Source organism: Myiozetetes cayanensis, unplaced genomic scaffold (assembly GCF_022539395.1).
Source record: "Myiozetetes cayanensis isolate MyiCay16 unplaced genomic scaffold, myiCay2020 scf29, whole genome shotgun sequence".
In the NCBI taxonomy this organism is placed as follows: Eukaryota; Metazoa; Chordata; class Aves; order Passeriformes; family Tyrannidae; genus Myiozetetes; species Myiozetetes cayanensis.
This window is the reverse complement of record NW_026087510.1, coordinates 979367-992153: the sequence shown is the minus strand read 5'-3', so window position 1 is coordinate 992153 and position 12787 is coordinate 979367. Positions and strand designations below refer to the sequence as shown.

Sequence of the window (12787 nt, the reverse complement as noted above, 5' to 3'; positions counted from 1 at the left end):
CCCTGGGCAGCCCTGGCAGGAGGCCCAGAGCTCACAGCTGACCTTGGGGAAGGAACCATGGCAGCCCAGGTGTTGGGAGGAGGCTGTGACCCCTACCCAGGGTGCAGGGAACTGCTCACCCCTCTCCCCTCTGCCAAAAGAACACAACCAGCTCTGCCTCTTGCTGACCCTTCTGTTCCGCTGCCATCCTCCTGAGGTGCCTCACCTGCTTCTCCAACCCTCCTGTGCTGGTCCCCGGTGTCCTGAGTGCCCCAAAGTGCATTTTCCAGTTCTGTCAGCTTGTCTAATAGGAGATAATGCTGCTCGCCCTGAGCTCGGCGTTATCCGGGCAGCAGGTTCCTATGAGGCTGGGAAAGCAGAGCAGCCTGGAGCCATCCATGGAGCCTGGAACCATCTATGGAGCCTGGAACCATCTATAGAGCCTGAATATTCAGTGATCCAGCCCATAAGGTCACTTGAACGCTGCCTTTTGGGGACAGCCTATCCTTGGTGCCTGGATGCAGTACACTGCTTTGTTTCCCATCAGTGCAGCTCCCAAGAACAGGCATTTAATCTCCCAAGAGGTAATTCTCTAAGCTGGGGCCGGGAAGAGGCTGCTAATAAATATCCCACGGTAAGGATACTCTAACACCTTTCCCAACTGGCAGCTAATAACAGAGCAGCAGATGACATTTAAGCCCTTTCTGCATGGCTGATCAAACTCCTCACAGTGACTTTGAAAGCAGTGCTGGGAATTCATGTGGGTATCAAAGCCAGCGGAACACTTGATAGTTCAGATCTCTTGCCTGTGTGACTAATAGACAAAAAAGACCCCTGAAAGGTTTAATATCTTATTCAAAATTTCCCTGTTTCCCATTTGAAGCTGCTCGGTGGACACAGTGGGATGCTGATGGTTCCTCTCAAAGCGGCGCTGGAAAATATCTGCCATCACCACGGGATGAGCTCAGGTGCACTCGGGGCTGGTCGTGGCTGGGAGGCAATGGGTCACCCTGAGGCCAGGCTGGAGAGCAGAGCACTGTCTTGGCACCTGAAACTCCACCTCTGGCTGCTGGCACTGGAATCACAGAATCACCTTGAAGATGATCAAGTCTGACCGTTAGCCCAGCCCCACCACTGTGTTCACCCCCAAACCATGTCCTCAAGTGTTTTCTGAACACTTCCAGGGATGGTGACTCCACCACTGCCCACCCTTTCTGTGAAGAAATTTTCCCTAAAATCCAACCTGGCACAACTGGAGGACATTTCCTCTTATTCCTTGTTCCCTGGGAGCAGAGCCCTGACCCACCCCCGGCTTCACCCTCCTGTCAGGGAGCTGTAGAGAATTAGAAGGTCTCTCCAAGCCTCCTTTTCTCCAGGCTGAGCCCCCCCAGCTCCCTCAGCTGCTCCTCATTGGACTTTGTTTCCCACTGGACTTGCTCCAGCCCCTTCCCCAGCACTGTCACCCTCTATCTCATTGTTTTCCTGGGATGATCCCTGTCCCCAGGGTCACTTTGGCCCTGATTTCACCTCAGTGCAGCCCATGTTTTCCCCTCCAAGCTGTGTGGGGGTCTGGGGTTGGTGAGCCCTGCCCGGCTGTGTGCGGTGGGTGCTTCCAGCACAAGCTCAGCTCCCTGCCTTGCCTGGGAGCAGGGACACATCCCCTGCTGGGCATACACCGTTCCATACACCTGAGTCATCCCTTCACTGAAGGGGCTGTGCTTTTGTTTCTTTTCAAGTTGAATAATTCAGCAGCATCCAGTGCACCAGAGCCACGTCAGCCGGACTTACGCAGTCACTCTAAAAAAGGCCAAACTGACATTTTTGTTCAAACGGATTTTTTTTCTTTTTTTGGTTTTTTTTCTTCCCCTCTCCAAGGACACAAAATAAAATAATGGAAGGCTTATGCAAGGGCTGAACTCGAGCTACCTTTCTTATTTCTGCCATGAAGATAAAAGGAAGGACCTGACATGGCTCTGGCCATCACCTACAAGGGACTCTCCCGTGGGGATGCCGCTCCACGTCTCCTTACTGGGATTCATCTGCTCTTGCCTGGGCAGCCACGGGTCTTTCGCTTCTCTGATGATGCAAGAAAAGCTTGTCTGGACAAATCCTTGCCCCTGGGGACACGTGGCTGTCCCTTTCCTTCATGTTCCAGGGGCTCTGCACTCGTCCACTCTACGGGCACAACCTCAGAGCGGTCCCGGTGTCGGGTCCCACCGAGGAGGTCACTGGGGAGCAGGAGGGTGGCTGCTGAGCGGCTCTGGCGCCCGCACGGCTCTGCCCTGTGCTTCCCCATGACTGACAACTCCAGAGAGCTTTGTAAATAATGTAAATGCTTTTGTCTGCTTGCTTTTCCCAGCCGTCTCAAAATCAATGCGGGCGCGTGTTCTCTGGCACGAGGGGCCTCGTGGGGGGGTCTCGGTGTCCTTGGCTCTGAGGAGAGGCCCCAAATGAGCGCTGAGAACCGGCCCCCTGTCACGGGGACGACAGCAGGAGCTGCAGGAGCTGGTGCAGAGCCAAGCTCTTGTCTGCTGGGAAAGGATGGGCACGGAGCCATCCCCTTCCCACTGCCCTCCGTGGCCAAGAGGTGGATCCATCTCCAGGCGTCCCGCTATGAGAAACCTTGGCTGGAATGCCATGATTTCCATTGGGTGCTGGGCAGTGGGATCTGCTTGGTCTGAAGAGGGACCCTCCTGGGATGGTGTGTAGGATTAGGGTATCACACAACAGCCCCTTGAAGATCCTCCTACCTCATGCTCCAAGTCAAGGGAAGGCTGAGCTCTCTCCATGGAGGGACAAGGAGAACGTCCCACCACTCTTAATCACCGGGCCTTTCATCTCTGAACAGCAATATTTTGACAAGGAGCTTCACAGTCCTCCTTCGCTGCTTCTCCCCTCAACAAAAAGGTCTAATTCTTTTCAGAACACAATGGAAATTCAAAGCTCCACTTACATAAAAGCAGCCACAGTGTCTCCATTTCTAATGAGTCATTGTTCCCTCGGTGAGTCCCTCGATCCTTCCTACAACACTCACTCCTCTTGGGTAATGAAAATTTAACTCTCTGCTGCTCCCGGTTGCCTCTTCTCTTTCTTGCAGCGAATTGTCTGCACTCAGGCTGGTTTGGACACAGAGGATGCAGCTGAAATAATTCAGGCAGGAACTCATGCAAACAGATTTCAGCCTTCAGAGGGCTTAAAAAGCCGGTCACCAATTTGGGCTTCAGCGATGGAAGGAGTTTCAAGGTCCTGCTGCAGCACAGACCTTGGCAGCACCACCATGTAGGGGCCTCCCTGCATTTCCTGGGGTGTAAAATGGGATTTTTGGACCTTCTCCCCATCCTTGGGTGTGGGGACTTCTCTGAAAAGGATGTCATGGCACTGGCCACGTCATTTCCCTTGGAAGGCACAGACATAGCAGAGTCTCAGCCTTTGTTTGAAAGAACAAGGCAACTTTACAGAGAAAGGCTGAAAAACAGGAACCACAGGTGCAAAATCCATTAAGGAAATATAAAGAGTTCTAAACTAGTTCTGTCTTTTTCCCCCCCTTTTTTTTCCCTTTAGCTTTTATGACATGCTTGTGACTTCATAAGGATCCTGCCTGGAATTTTTGAACACGGGGTTAGTGTTCTTGCCTGCTCACTGTTCACTGTGGAGCCTTTATTCTTAGGTTTTGTTCCTGCTGTTTAAGATTTCAGTGGCCAGAAGTGCCCCCTGTTTTTGTTTTAGAGACTCCCTGCAGGAAGGTAGAAGCTCACAGGGCCAGCAAGGGAGTCACCCTGGCACCTGGCAGCGTAAATAGATCCTTAGGGGGCAAAGCAAAGCCAGTAACCAGGAGAAGATGAGGAGGCTCAGAGATCAAGAGCCTTTCGTGCCTCCTCTGACACCAAACCCTCATCTACAATAGCAGGTGACCTGTGGTGACAACCTGCTTTCAGCAGAGTGCAGACAGGACTCCGGTGTCGCCATGGAACGTGGCCAAGAGACCTGGTTAGCATCTCATTTACATATCCATTTGCTTTTAAAACAAAACAAAAAATCAACAGTGAATTCAGAGTCCCAATATTTGCTTCTGCTCTGTGCTGGGTGAGCAGCAGGTTCCCAGGAAGCCTGGCTGGTTCACTTTGAAAATGTTCCAGTCTTCACACTTGAGGAAAAATGGGGTGTGGAAGTAAAAGGGGACTACACTTGGTGTTTCGGTGGGCTTGTTCATGTTGCTGCATGTCCCCGCTGCTGCAGGTCGGGGGAGCGCTTCCCAGATCCAGCTCCAGATCCAGGGTTCCTTCGTGCAGCAGGAGGTGAGGAGGAAGTGGGAGATGGCTGAGGGCTGGTGTGGGTGCCTTCACTGGACTCTTGGGTGGGCTCATGTGGTCAGCTGTGAGCAGGTTGGGGCTCCTCGGCACAGGAGGGACCTGGAGCTGCTGGAGTGACTCCAGAGGAGGCCACGGAGATGCTCCAGGACTGGAGCCCCTCTGCTCTGGAGCCAGGCTGGGAGAGCTGAGGGGGTTCACCTGGAGAAGAGAAGGCTCCAGGGAGACCTGAGAACCCCTTGCAGGGCCTAAAGGGGCTCCAGGAGAGCTGGAGAGGGACTGGGGACAAAGGATGGAGGGGCAGGACACAGGGAATGGCTTCCCACTGCCAGAGGACAGGGAGAGATGGGATATTGGGAAGGAATTCCTGGCTGTGAGGGTGGGGAGGTCCTGGCACAGGTTGCCCAGAGAAGCTGTGGTTGCCCCTGGATCCCTGGAAGTGTTCAAGGCCTTGGAGCAAGCCCTTGGACGGGGCTTGGAGCAACCTGGGCCGGTGGAAGGTGTCCCTGCCCATGGCAGGAGGTGGAACTGGATGATGTTTAAGCTCCTTTCCAATCCACACTACTCTGGGATTCTGTGATGAACTCCAGTCTCTGCGGGGATTTGGATTAACCAGAACAGGATTTTTTGGCTGAAACCCTATTTTCTGGAAAGGGAGAGAAGGGGAAATTCCTGGCTGCCCAAAAGTTTGGAGTCAAACCACCTGCTTTGAAACCAAAGCACCATTTTGTAATAACCTTGTAAACATTCACAGGAAAAATACCCAACTGACGTTTTTCAGCCCATTTTCTTGTAGCTGAAACCGCTCAACCTGCATTTGTAAATCACCCTCTCCCAATCTCCCCCATTTTCAGTTATTTTCTGTCAAGTATCTTATCTCCCTTAAAACTTTTCTGCAAATTACTTGTTCCTTTGACATTAAGACATAAGCTGTAACGTGGACGGGCCTCTGATCTTCCAAACCCAGTTAAACCCAGTAATCAGACTTTAAGCTGATTTGAAAGCGAGTTGAGCTCTACCTTCAGTACTTTTTTCTTTTTTTTTTTATCTGTGATTTAGGGAGAGATGATCCTGCCGTGGAGCAGGGACTGGGCCAGGTAATGCTCTTAAGGTCCTCACACCCATCTCTCCTCTCCTGTGGCTGAGTCTGAGCTGTTTGTAGCTGAAAGGGAGCCTTGGATGAATAAAAAATGGGCTTAAGTGACAATTTTTCACACTGAACAAACAGAGGGAAGGACAGGACAGAAGACATATGCCATGTTTCTGCTCTGATTTTCCATGACCATCAGTTCATCTTTAAAACAAATCAAGAAATAAAAAAGAAAGGGAAAAAAAACCCGATTAAAAAGGGCTTAATTTCCAACAGCAGTTCCCAAATGAAGCCTCTGCTTAATGGGCATTTGCAGAGGGCACGGACAGCACTTTGTGCCTCTGCATTGTCATTCGGGCTCGTGCAGCTCCCAGCCAGAGAATTCTGGCTGACAAAACGATCTGTTTGGGTTATTGCTGCATTCCTGAGCTGTCCCTGCCCGCCTGGCTTGGCCTTGGGAATTGTCAGGATTACAGAGTGAGCTGTGGAAACCCAGTTAGCGGGTGGAAAATATATATTAAAAAAAAAAAAAAAAAAAACAAAAACCAAACCAAACACAAACAACAAAGCAACAAAGCAAAATGCTCGCTTTTTCTGCTTCCTTTCTGAGTTTTGTCTCTCGTTGCACTTTTCCCTGTTATCCTATTTATGAATCCAGAACTGATTCATATTCCCTTTGAAATCAAATAGTTAAATCTTTTAATTCAGTACGAGGGTTTGTGCTGGTCAGAGACCACCAACGAGTCTCTCCCAGCAGGAAGAGTTGGAATCTCCTCTGGAACCACCGTGGCCTCTTGGAGCATCTGTGGTGGAAAACAAAGTTCCTTAGAGACCTGGGATCTCTGATATTCCCAGGAATAAGGTGCTCAAGGTGCACCTGGAGATCTGTAGAAATTTCAGCGAGACTCCTGAACTGGCTGTGTGTAAAGCAGTTGGAATTTGGAAAGGACAGCTCTGCTCTTGCCCTGGCTGGGAATTAAATTGCAATATGAGCATTCACGTGGGGGCACACAGTGGTTCAACAGCAGGAGGAGGAAAATGATGGAGCTCTGGAGCTCTGCCCTGCTCAAAAGGCCCAGCAGCTCATCTGGAAACAAGCTGAGTTGCGAGAACTTGTGTCACACTTCCCCTTGGTTTCAGATTAATCATCAGTGGGTGATTAAACGGAGTCAATGGAAATTAGGATTGAATTGATTTGGGGTGGATCACATGTCCTGCTTTAACAAATTGGTTTTAAAGAAGAACTTTCCCTTCAGCCCCGTGCAGTTCTGTGTGTTGTACTGACAGCACAGGGGTGAGGGCTCTGAATTCCTGCCTGGTGCAGGGGATAATTCCCACCCAGAGAGGCTCCTGGTCATTGAAATCCCACAGGTAACACGGCAAGGAGCAATCCAGCCATCCTGCCTTTCTCCCACCTCCTCTCTTTCTCAGATCTCTCTTGTATCCAGAGTCAGAGCTACACTTTAAGTGGTGGCAAAGCAATTGAGGTGCTCTGCAAACAGCTCAGACACAGAACTGTGCTCACAAGGAGCCCAGACATTGGCAGCTCTGCCTGAAATGGCTTCACATTGAGCACCTTCCAGCATCAGACAGTGACACTGTGGACAGTGTGGGATTTTGGGGTTGTCCTGTGCAGGGCCAGGAGTTGGACTTGGTGACCTTTGTGTGTCCCTTCCAACTCAGGAGATTCTATGATTCCACATGGGATTCAGTCAAGGGTTGGACTTGATAATCTTGGAGATCTTTTCCATTTTTAATGATTCTTGTTCTCTGTGTGCTGGTTTGTATCAAAGGCAATCATCTAAGATATCCCTGATGTGTAGCTGGGACGGGGCTGTTCTTCTTGCTTTCACTGTTTTCTTTACAAGCTCAGATCAGGTCTGAGAGAGGGGAGTGAACTGACACCGTGGAACCACACAGAGATGTCCTGTGTGGGCATCCCAGAGTCCCACCTTACTTGAGGTTAAAAACAGAGCACTCACTATGGAAAGAAAAAAAATACCAGGATTTAACACTTTGAATCCCTGGAAGTGTCCAAGGCCAGGTTGGAGCAACCTGGGACAGTGGAAGGTGTCCCTGCCCCTGGCAGAGGGTTGGAACAAGATGAGTTTTAAGGTCTCTTCCACCCCAAACCATTCTGGGATTTTCTGATTCTGTGAACGATTTTCAATCATGGCAAAGCCAAGGGATTGTGATGCATTTAGGAGGGTGAAAATAAAACATTTTGCTGAGCAAGCCCTGCTGTGGAGGAAGTTGCACTGACTCCAGTGCTTCCTGTGGAAAAGGAGAAGTTTCATCCCACACCTGATGTGGGAGACATCTCACCATGGCAGGAGATGACCTGGGGGCTGTGAATTGCTGCAGCAGCATTTAGGGCGGGGACGGATGTGGAGACGGATGATTAACCTGCACTTTTGGAACACTGGGGTGGGAGGTGACAGGCTTGGCTTGGTAGGGTCAGATGGTTCGCAGCTTTGGTGGAGCTTTGTCAAAAGGCTGTGCTGAACCAGAGCTGGTCCTTCCTTTGCTCTCCAGATGTGTGTGAAGCTGCCAGCAAGTACCAGGAGGTTACGCTCTGGGAGGAGAGAGAACAGCAGCACTCGGCTGTTTCCCTGCCTGTTTTACAGCCGGCCGTGACCTGCACACCCTGATTTAGCAGAGAGCACATGAGGGGGGAGCAAAAATCACAAGCAGAGGGCCAACGTGCTCTTTTATTATGTGTAATAAAAAATATTGCTGCTTCTGGACATCCTGCTGCTCCTCTGCCTGTGATCACAGTGGATAAAACACTACCACCACAATTTGGGATAAAGTACTTTGAGGAAATGCCTGGTGCCTCTTTGCTGTGATATTTGTTTTTTACAAAGGGAGGAAAAACATAGCAAATGGTTGTCTGAGTGTGTGACAGGGGAAATAAGTGCTGTGTCCAGCTCTGGGAACATAAGTAGGATATGGACCTGTTGGAGAGAGTCCAGAGGAGGCCGTGGAGATGCTCCCAGGGCTGGAGCCCCTCTGCTCTGGAGCCAGGCTGGGAGAGCTGGGGGGGTTCACCTGGAGAAGAGAAGGACTCCAGGGAGACCTGAGAGCCCCTTCCAGGGCCTAAAGGGGCTCCAGGAGAGCTGGAGAGGGACTGGGGATGAGGGATGGAGGGACAGGACACAGGGCTTCCCACTGCCAGAGAGCAGGGAGAGATGGAATATTGGGAAGGAATTCCTGACAGTGAGGGTGGGCAGGCCCTGGCACAGGTTGCCCAGAGCAGCTGTGGCTGCCCCATCCCTGGGAGTGTCCAAGGCCAGGCTGGAAGTGGCTTGGAACCATCTGGACTAGTGGAAGATGTCCCTGCCCATGGCAGGGGTTGGGATAAGACAAGCTTTGAGGTCTCTTCCCACACAAACCATCCTCTGGAACAACCACGCAATTAATCAATCACCTAATTAAGAGCTGCAGAGCTCAGCCTCTGGTTTGTGCTGTGCCAGGAGCATCCCGGGCTGTTGCATCCAAGGAGCTGCCCTGTGCTGCAAACCACTGGAGCACTGACAGCTCCTCTTCCTCTCTCCTGCCTCCTCGCCAGGCCAAGCGTCGTCATTCACGCAGCAGCCCCAGGACCAGGTGGTGATCGCTGGGCAGCCAGTGACCCTGCTCTGTGCCATCCCCGAGTACAATGGCATCGTGCTCTGGATCAAGGACGGGCTGGCCCTTGGAGTCGGACGGGACCTCTCAAGTAAGTCGGGATAGCACCCTCCCTAAGCAGGGAAAGCAGGAGCTCTCCCTCCCCAACAGCACAGGCACAGCCACAGCATTTATTTGGGGAGTAACGTTTTCATTTCAACTACAAAACCCTTCCAACCCAGCCCAGATGAAATTTGGAACAAAAACCCTTGGAACTTGGAACAAAAACCCTTGAAACTTGGAATAAACCAGAGCTTTTTTCACCCTGGTTTTGAAACAAAACTGTTGATTCCCACAGGTGTCACCTGACCCTTTGGAAAGCCCTGCTTCGATTTCCTTGACTTTTGGAAACAAATGTCACATTTCCAAAATGAGGGATGAAATGTTTTGTAAATGTTGGAAGTGCCTGTTTTGATAGTCTTGAAAATAAAAAGAATCATAGAACATCCTGAGCTGGAAGGGACTCACAATTCTCTGTTTGCTTTGGATGGATATTTTCCTTGCAGCCCACAAGTACTTGTGGCTTCCTTAAGCTCTACTTTTGTCAAATTAAAGAGTGTGGTAACCAAATTCCTCAGAATTCTTGTTATTTAATCCCATGCCTGCATTGGGATTGAGGGTTAACTGCAGCTGGTGAAGACTGGTGCAATACTGGGGAAGTTATATGGGTTTTTCTATGCATTTTGCTGGAAAACACGGATTTGTGAGTGAAATATTTCACATGAATAAGGGAGAGTGTTTGCTGGGAGCCCTTCAGGATCTGCAACCTTGTCCCCCTGAGTGCTGCAGAGGGTGGACACGTGTGATGTTACCTCTGCTCAGCTTCTGGGAGTGCTGGGAGAGTTCTCCCCAAGCCACACAGTTCAGGAACCAGGGGAGGCTCTGTGTTTTCTGGTCTCCAGGGACCCCTAAAATGCAATGCCTCTTCTCTCCCTCTCTTTTTTATTAATATATATAATTGCTCATTTACAGCCTTGCCTGAATGAGCAGCTCCCTCAAAGCCACAGCTTTCACATCTATTAGAGAGCTGAGCTTCCCATGCAAGACCTTGCAGCTCGACTGGGTAACAACAGCTCCAGTGGAGTACAGAGCTGATGGGAATGACTTCCACAATTAACAGAGCTGGGGCTGCTGGAAGCCAGAGGAGCTGCCAGCTCGTGTGATGCCAGCTCAGCCAGTGTCTAATTAGCAAAATACAAACAAACCCATCACTTGTATTTCTCACGGTTCAGGAGAGCAAATCCTGCTGTTGATAACTCGAGAAACAACAAGACCCCGAGCATGTGCCAGGCTGTCTGTGTCACACGGGGTGTGCCAGGCTGGCTGTGTCACATGGGGTGTGCCAGGCTGGCTGTGTCACACAGGGTGTGCCAGGCTGGCTGTGTCACACGGGGTGTGCCAGGCTCAGGGCAGCCTTCCTGCCCTGGTGCTTCTCGTGTGCCCAGCCAGGCTGAGCAGGGCTGTGGGTGCCCCCAGTGCCAGCTTTGAGCAGACCCAATCATGGAATTTTTCCAGGGTTTCACCACAGCTGACCTCAGGAGCTGAGGAGATCCCGTGGCAGGTCACAGAGGAGCCAGAGGTGGTGGGTTTCCCAGTGGAAGGGCTCTTCTATTTTTCCTTGCCCAGGGAGGTTGTGGATGCTCCAATCCCAGCAGTGTTCAAGGCCAGGTTGGATAAATCCTTGAGTAACCTGGTCTAGTGGGAGGTGTCCCTGCCCATAGGAGGGTTGGGACTAGATGATCTTTAAGGTCTCTTCCAACCCTTAACATTCTGTGAAAGATTCCATGTTTCCTGGGGATTTCAGTTAACGCTCCTTCACCAGCACTTCTTTTTTGAACTCGTAGGGCGAAATGTGCGGTCTCCTTCCCAAATTTGGAAAAGTTCTTTCTCTCTCTCTCTTGGGGCTGGCTGCCAAGGAGGGGAGGAAGCTGCCTGGCTCCTGGGAATGTCTGTGGGGTGCTGGGGCTCTGGGCTCGTCGCTCCAGCTCCTGACTCATGCGCTGTGCCCGGCAGGTTATCCGCGCTACCTGGTCGTAGGAGACCATCTGTCAGGACAGCACCACTTGAAAATCCTGAGGGCTGATCTCCAGGATGACGCCGTGTACGAGTGCCAGGCCATCCAGGCTGCCATCCGATCCAGACCTGCCCGGCTGACCGTCCTGGGTGAGTGTCCCCATCACACCCGGGGGATTTTTGTCCCTGGGGTCGCACTGAGCGGCTTTGGGACAGAACGTGCTGTTGTTCAACCAAGAGGAAATGGAAATGAATTTGTGGAAATTGATCCACAGTGAGAGCAGTGGGGGTGCAGCTCCATCCCGAGAGCGGGAGCAAAGGAAGCTGTTTAGGGAGTCGAGCACTTCAGGGATGGAGCACAGCAATTCTGGGATGAGTAACAGAGGCACCAAGTGTTTGGCACTTCAGCTCTGTGAATTTACACGCCAACTGGAGAGTGTATGTCCATAAATTTAAGGGTATGTAGAGTGTCAGTGTCATCATAATGATGCCCCTCCTGCAGCACTGCTCTGCAGCAGGACCAGGATGAATCCACCACTTGAGGAAAGGCTGGTTCCACGCTCCTGCAGTATCTTCATACTATCTTCATATCAATATTTGATCATTCTGCATTTCTCAGTAATTAATCCTTCCCACGAGCAGCACAGCAGGGTGTTTGTTGCATGGGATTGCAAACTAGAAGTGGTTCCCAAAATCTGGTAAAGACTCTTTATGGGTGGGAGATGGGAGAGGAGCTGTGGCAAATCTGGAGGGCCCTGTTGGCAGCTGGAACAGGAGGGGACTCTCCTCCCAGGAGTGCTGGGAAAAGGCTGCGTCAGTGAGGCTTCCCGGAATGCACGAGGCTTCTGAGAAGTTAATGAAAATGGTATTTTTCTTGAAAAGCTTGGACAAAACCCAGCCTGTACTGCTACTCCCAGATCCATCCTCATTATTCAACCCCCAAAGTTGAAACCATTTGCATATTGAAGTTTGTTTAAATTCAAGTTTGGATTTGGGTTTTTTTGTTGTTGAGTGGTTTTTTTTTTCCCCTTGGTTGATTTCCAAGAGAAAAAGTAAAAGCTTTTAGAAAGATCTAAACCAAGATTTTCAGTGCTTTTAAGTCAGATCAGCACTTAAATTAGTTTTAAGAAGCCAAAAAAAGTGAATTAAGGCAGTGGTTGTGGTTGAAGGTTCACCTCACCAGAGCCTGCACCTCCCCACGACAGCAAGTCCTAACATTGGGTTTGCGATTTCCGCTGTGTTTGTTATTCTCTCTCCACAACTCCCCAACCTTCCCTACCCCCAAACTTACACAGCTGCCATCCCTTCCTTCCCTGACCCCCACGATAAGGATGATTTTCCTTTGATCCATCCTTCTGGCTCAATCAACCCCTGGCAGCAGCTCCGAGCTCTGCCGTGTGCCTGCACACGAAAGAATCCTGGGAATGAGGCAGAGAGCGGAACATTCCCTCGCTCTCCCACAGCCCCTCCTTCTGTTGTGAAAGCAGAAGACGTTGCCGGAGCCCAGACAAAAGAAATAATGTTATTTAATTAGAACTAAAGATTTCAAAACTAATTTAGTCCCAGGGCGTACGTCAGAGCCGCCGCGAAGCGTTGATTGAGCAGAGAGATGTTTTTATGGATCAAAAGGAAATCGTTATTATCTTTGGGGTTATGGAATGTGTTGAATAGATGGTAGTTAATGTTTATGTGGATATACATGGTAGTTGCTAATTGGTACATTTACCTA

General features: G+C 50.6%; 2 protein-coding genes across 4 annotated transcripts in view; one reads left to right on the top strand and one right to left on the bottom strand.

Annotated features, from left to right (window-relative positions):
• Positions 1–12787, bottom strand: part of ST3GAL4 (ST3 beta-galactoside alpha-2,3-sialyltransferase 4) — a 1214471-nt gene that overhangs the window by 1093817 nt on the left and 107867 nt on the right. The gene's annotated exons all lie outside the window — the stretch shown is intronic.
• The window catches only part of KIRREL3 (kirre like nephrin family adhesion molecule 3), a 333492-nt gene that overhangs the window by 232077 nt on the left and 88628 nt on the right, over positions 1–12787 (top strand). For all 3 annotated transcript variants that reach the window (XM_050323048.1, XM_050323047.1, XM_050323046.1), the window contains 2 exons: positions 8948–9097; positions 11059–11208. In XM_050323048.1, the coding sequence (XP_050179005.1) occupies positions 8948–9097; positions 11059–11208 (300 nt within the window). The remainder of the gene's footprint in view (positions 1–8947; positions 9098–11058; positions 11209–12787) is intronic.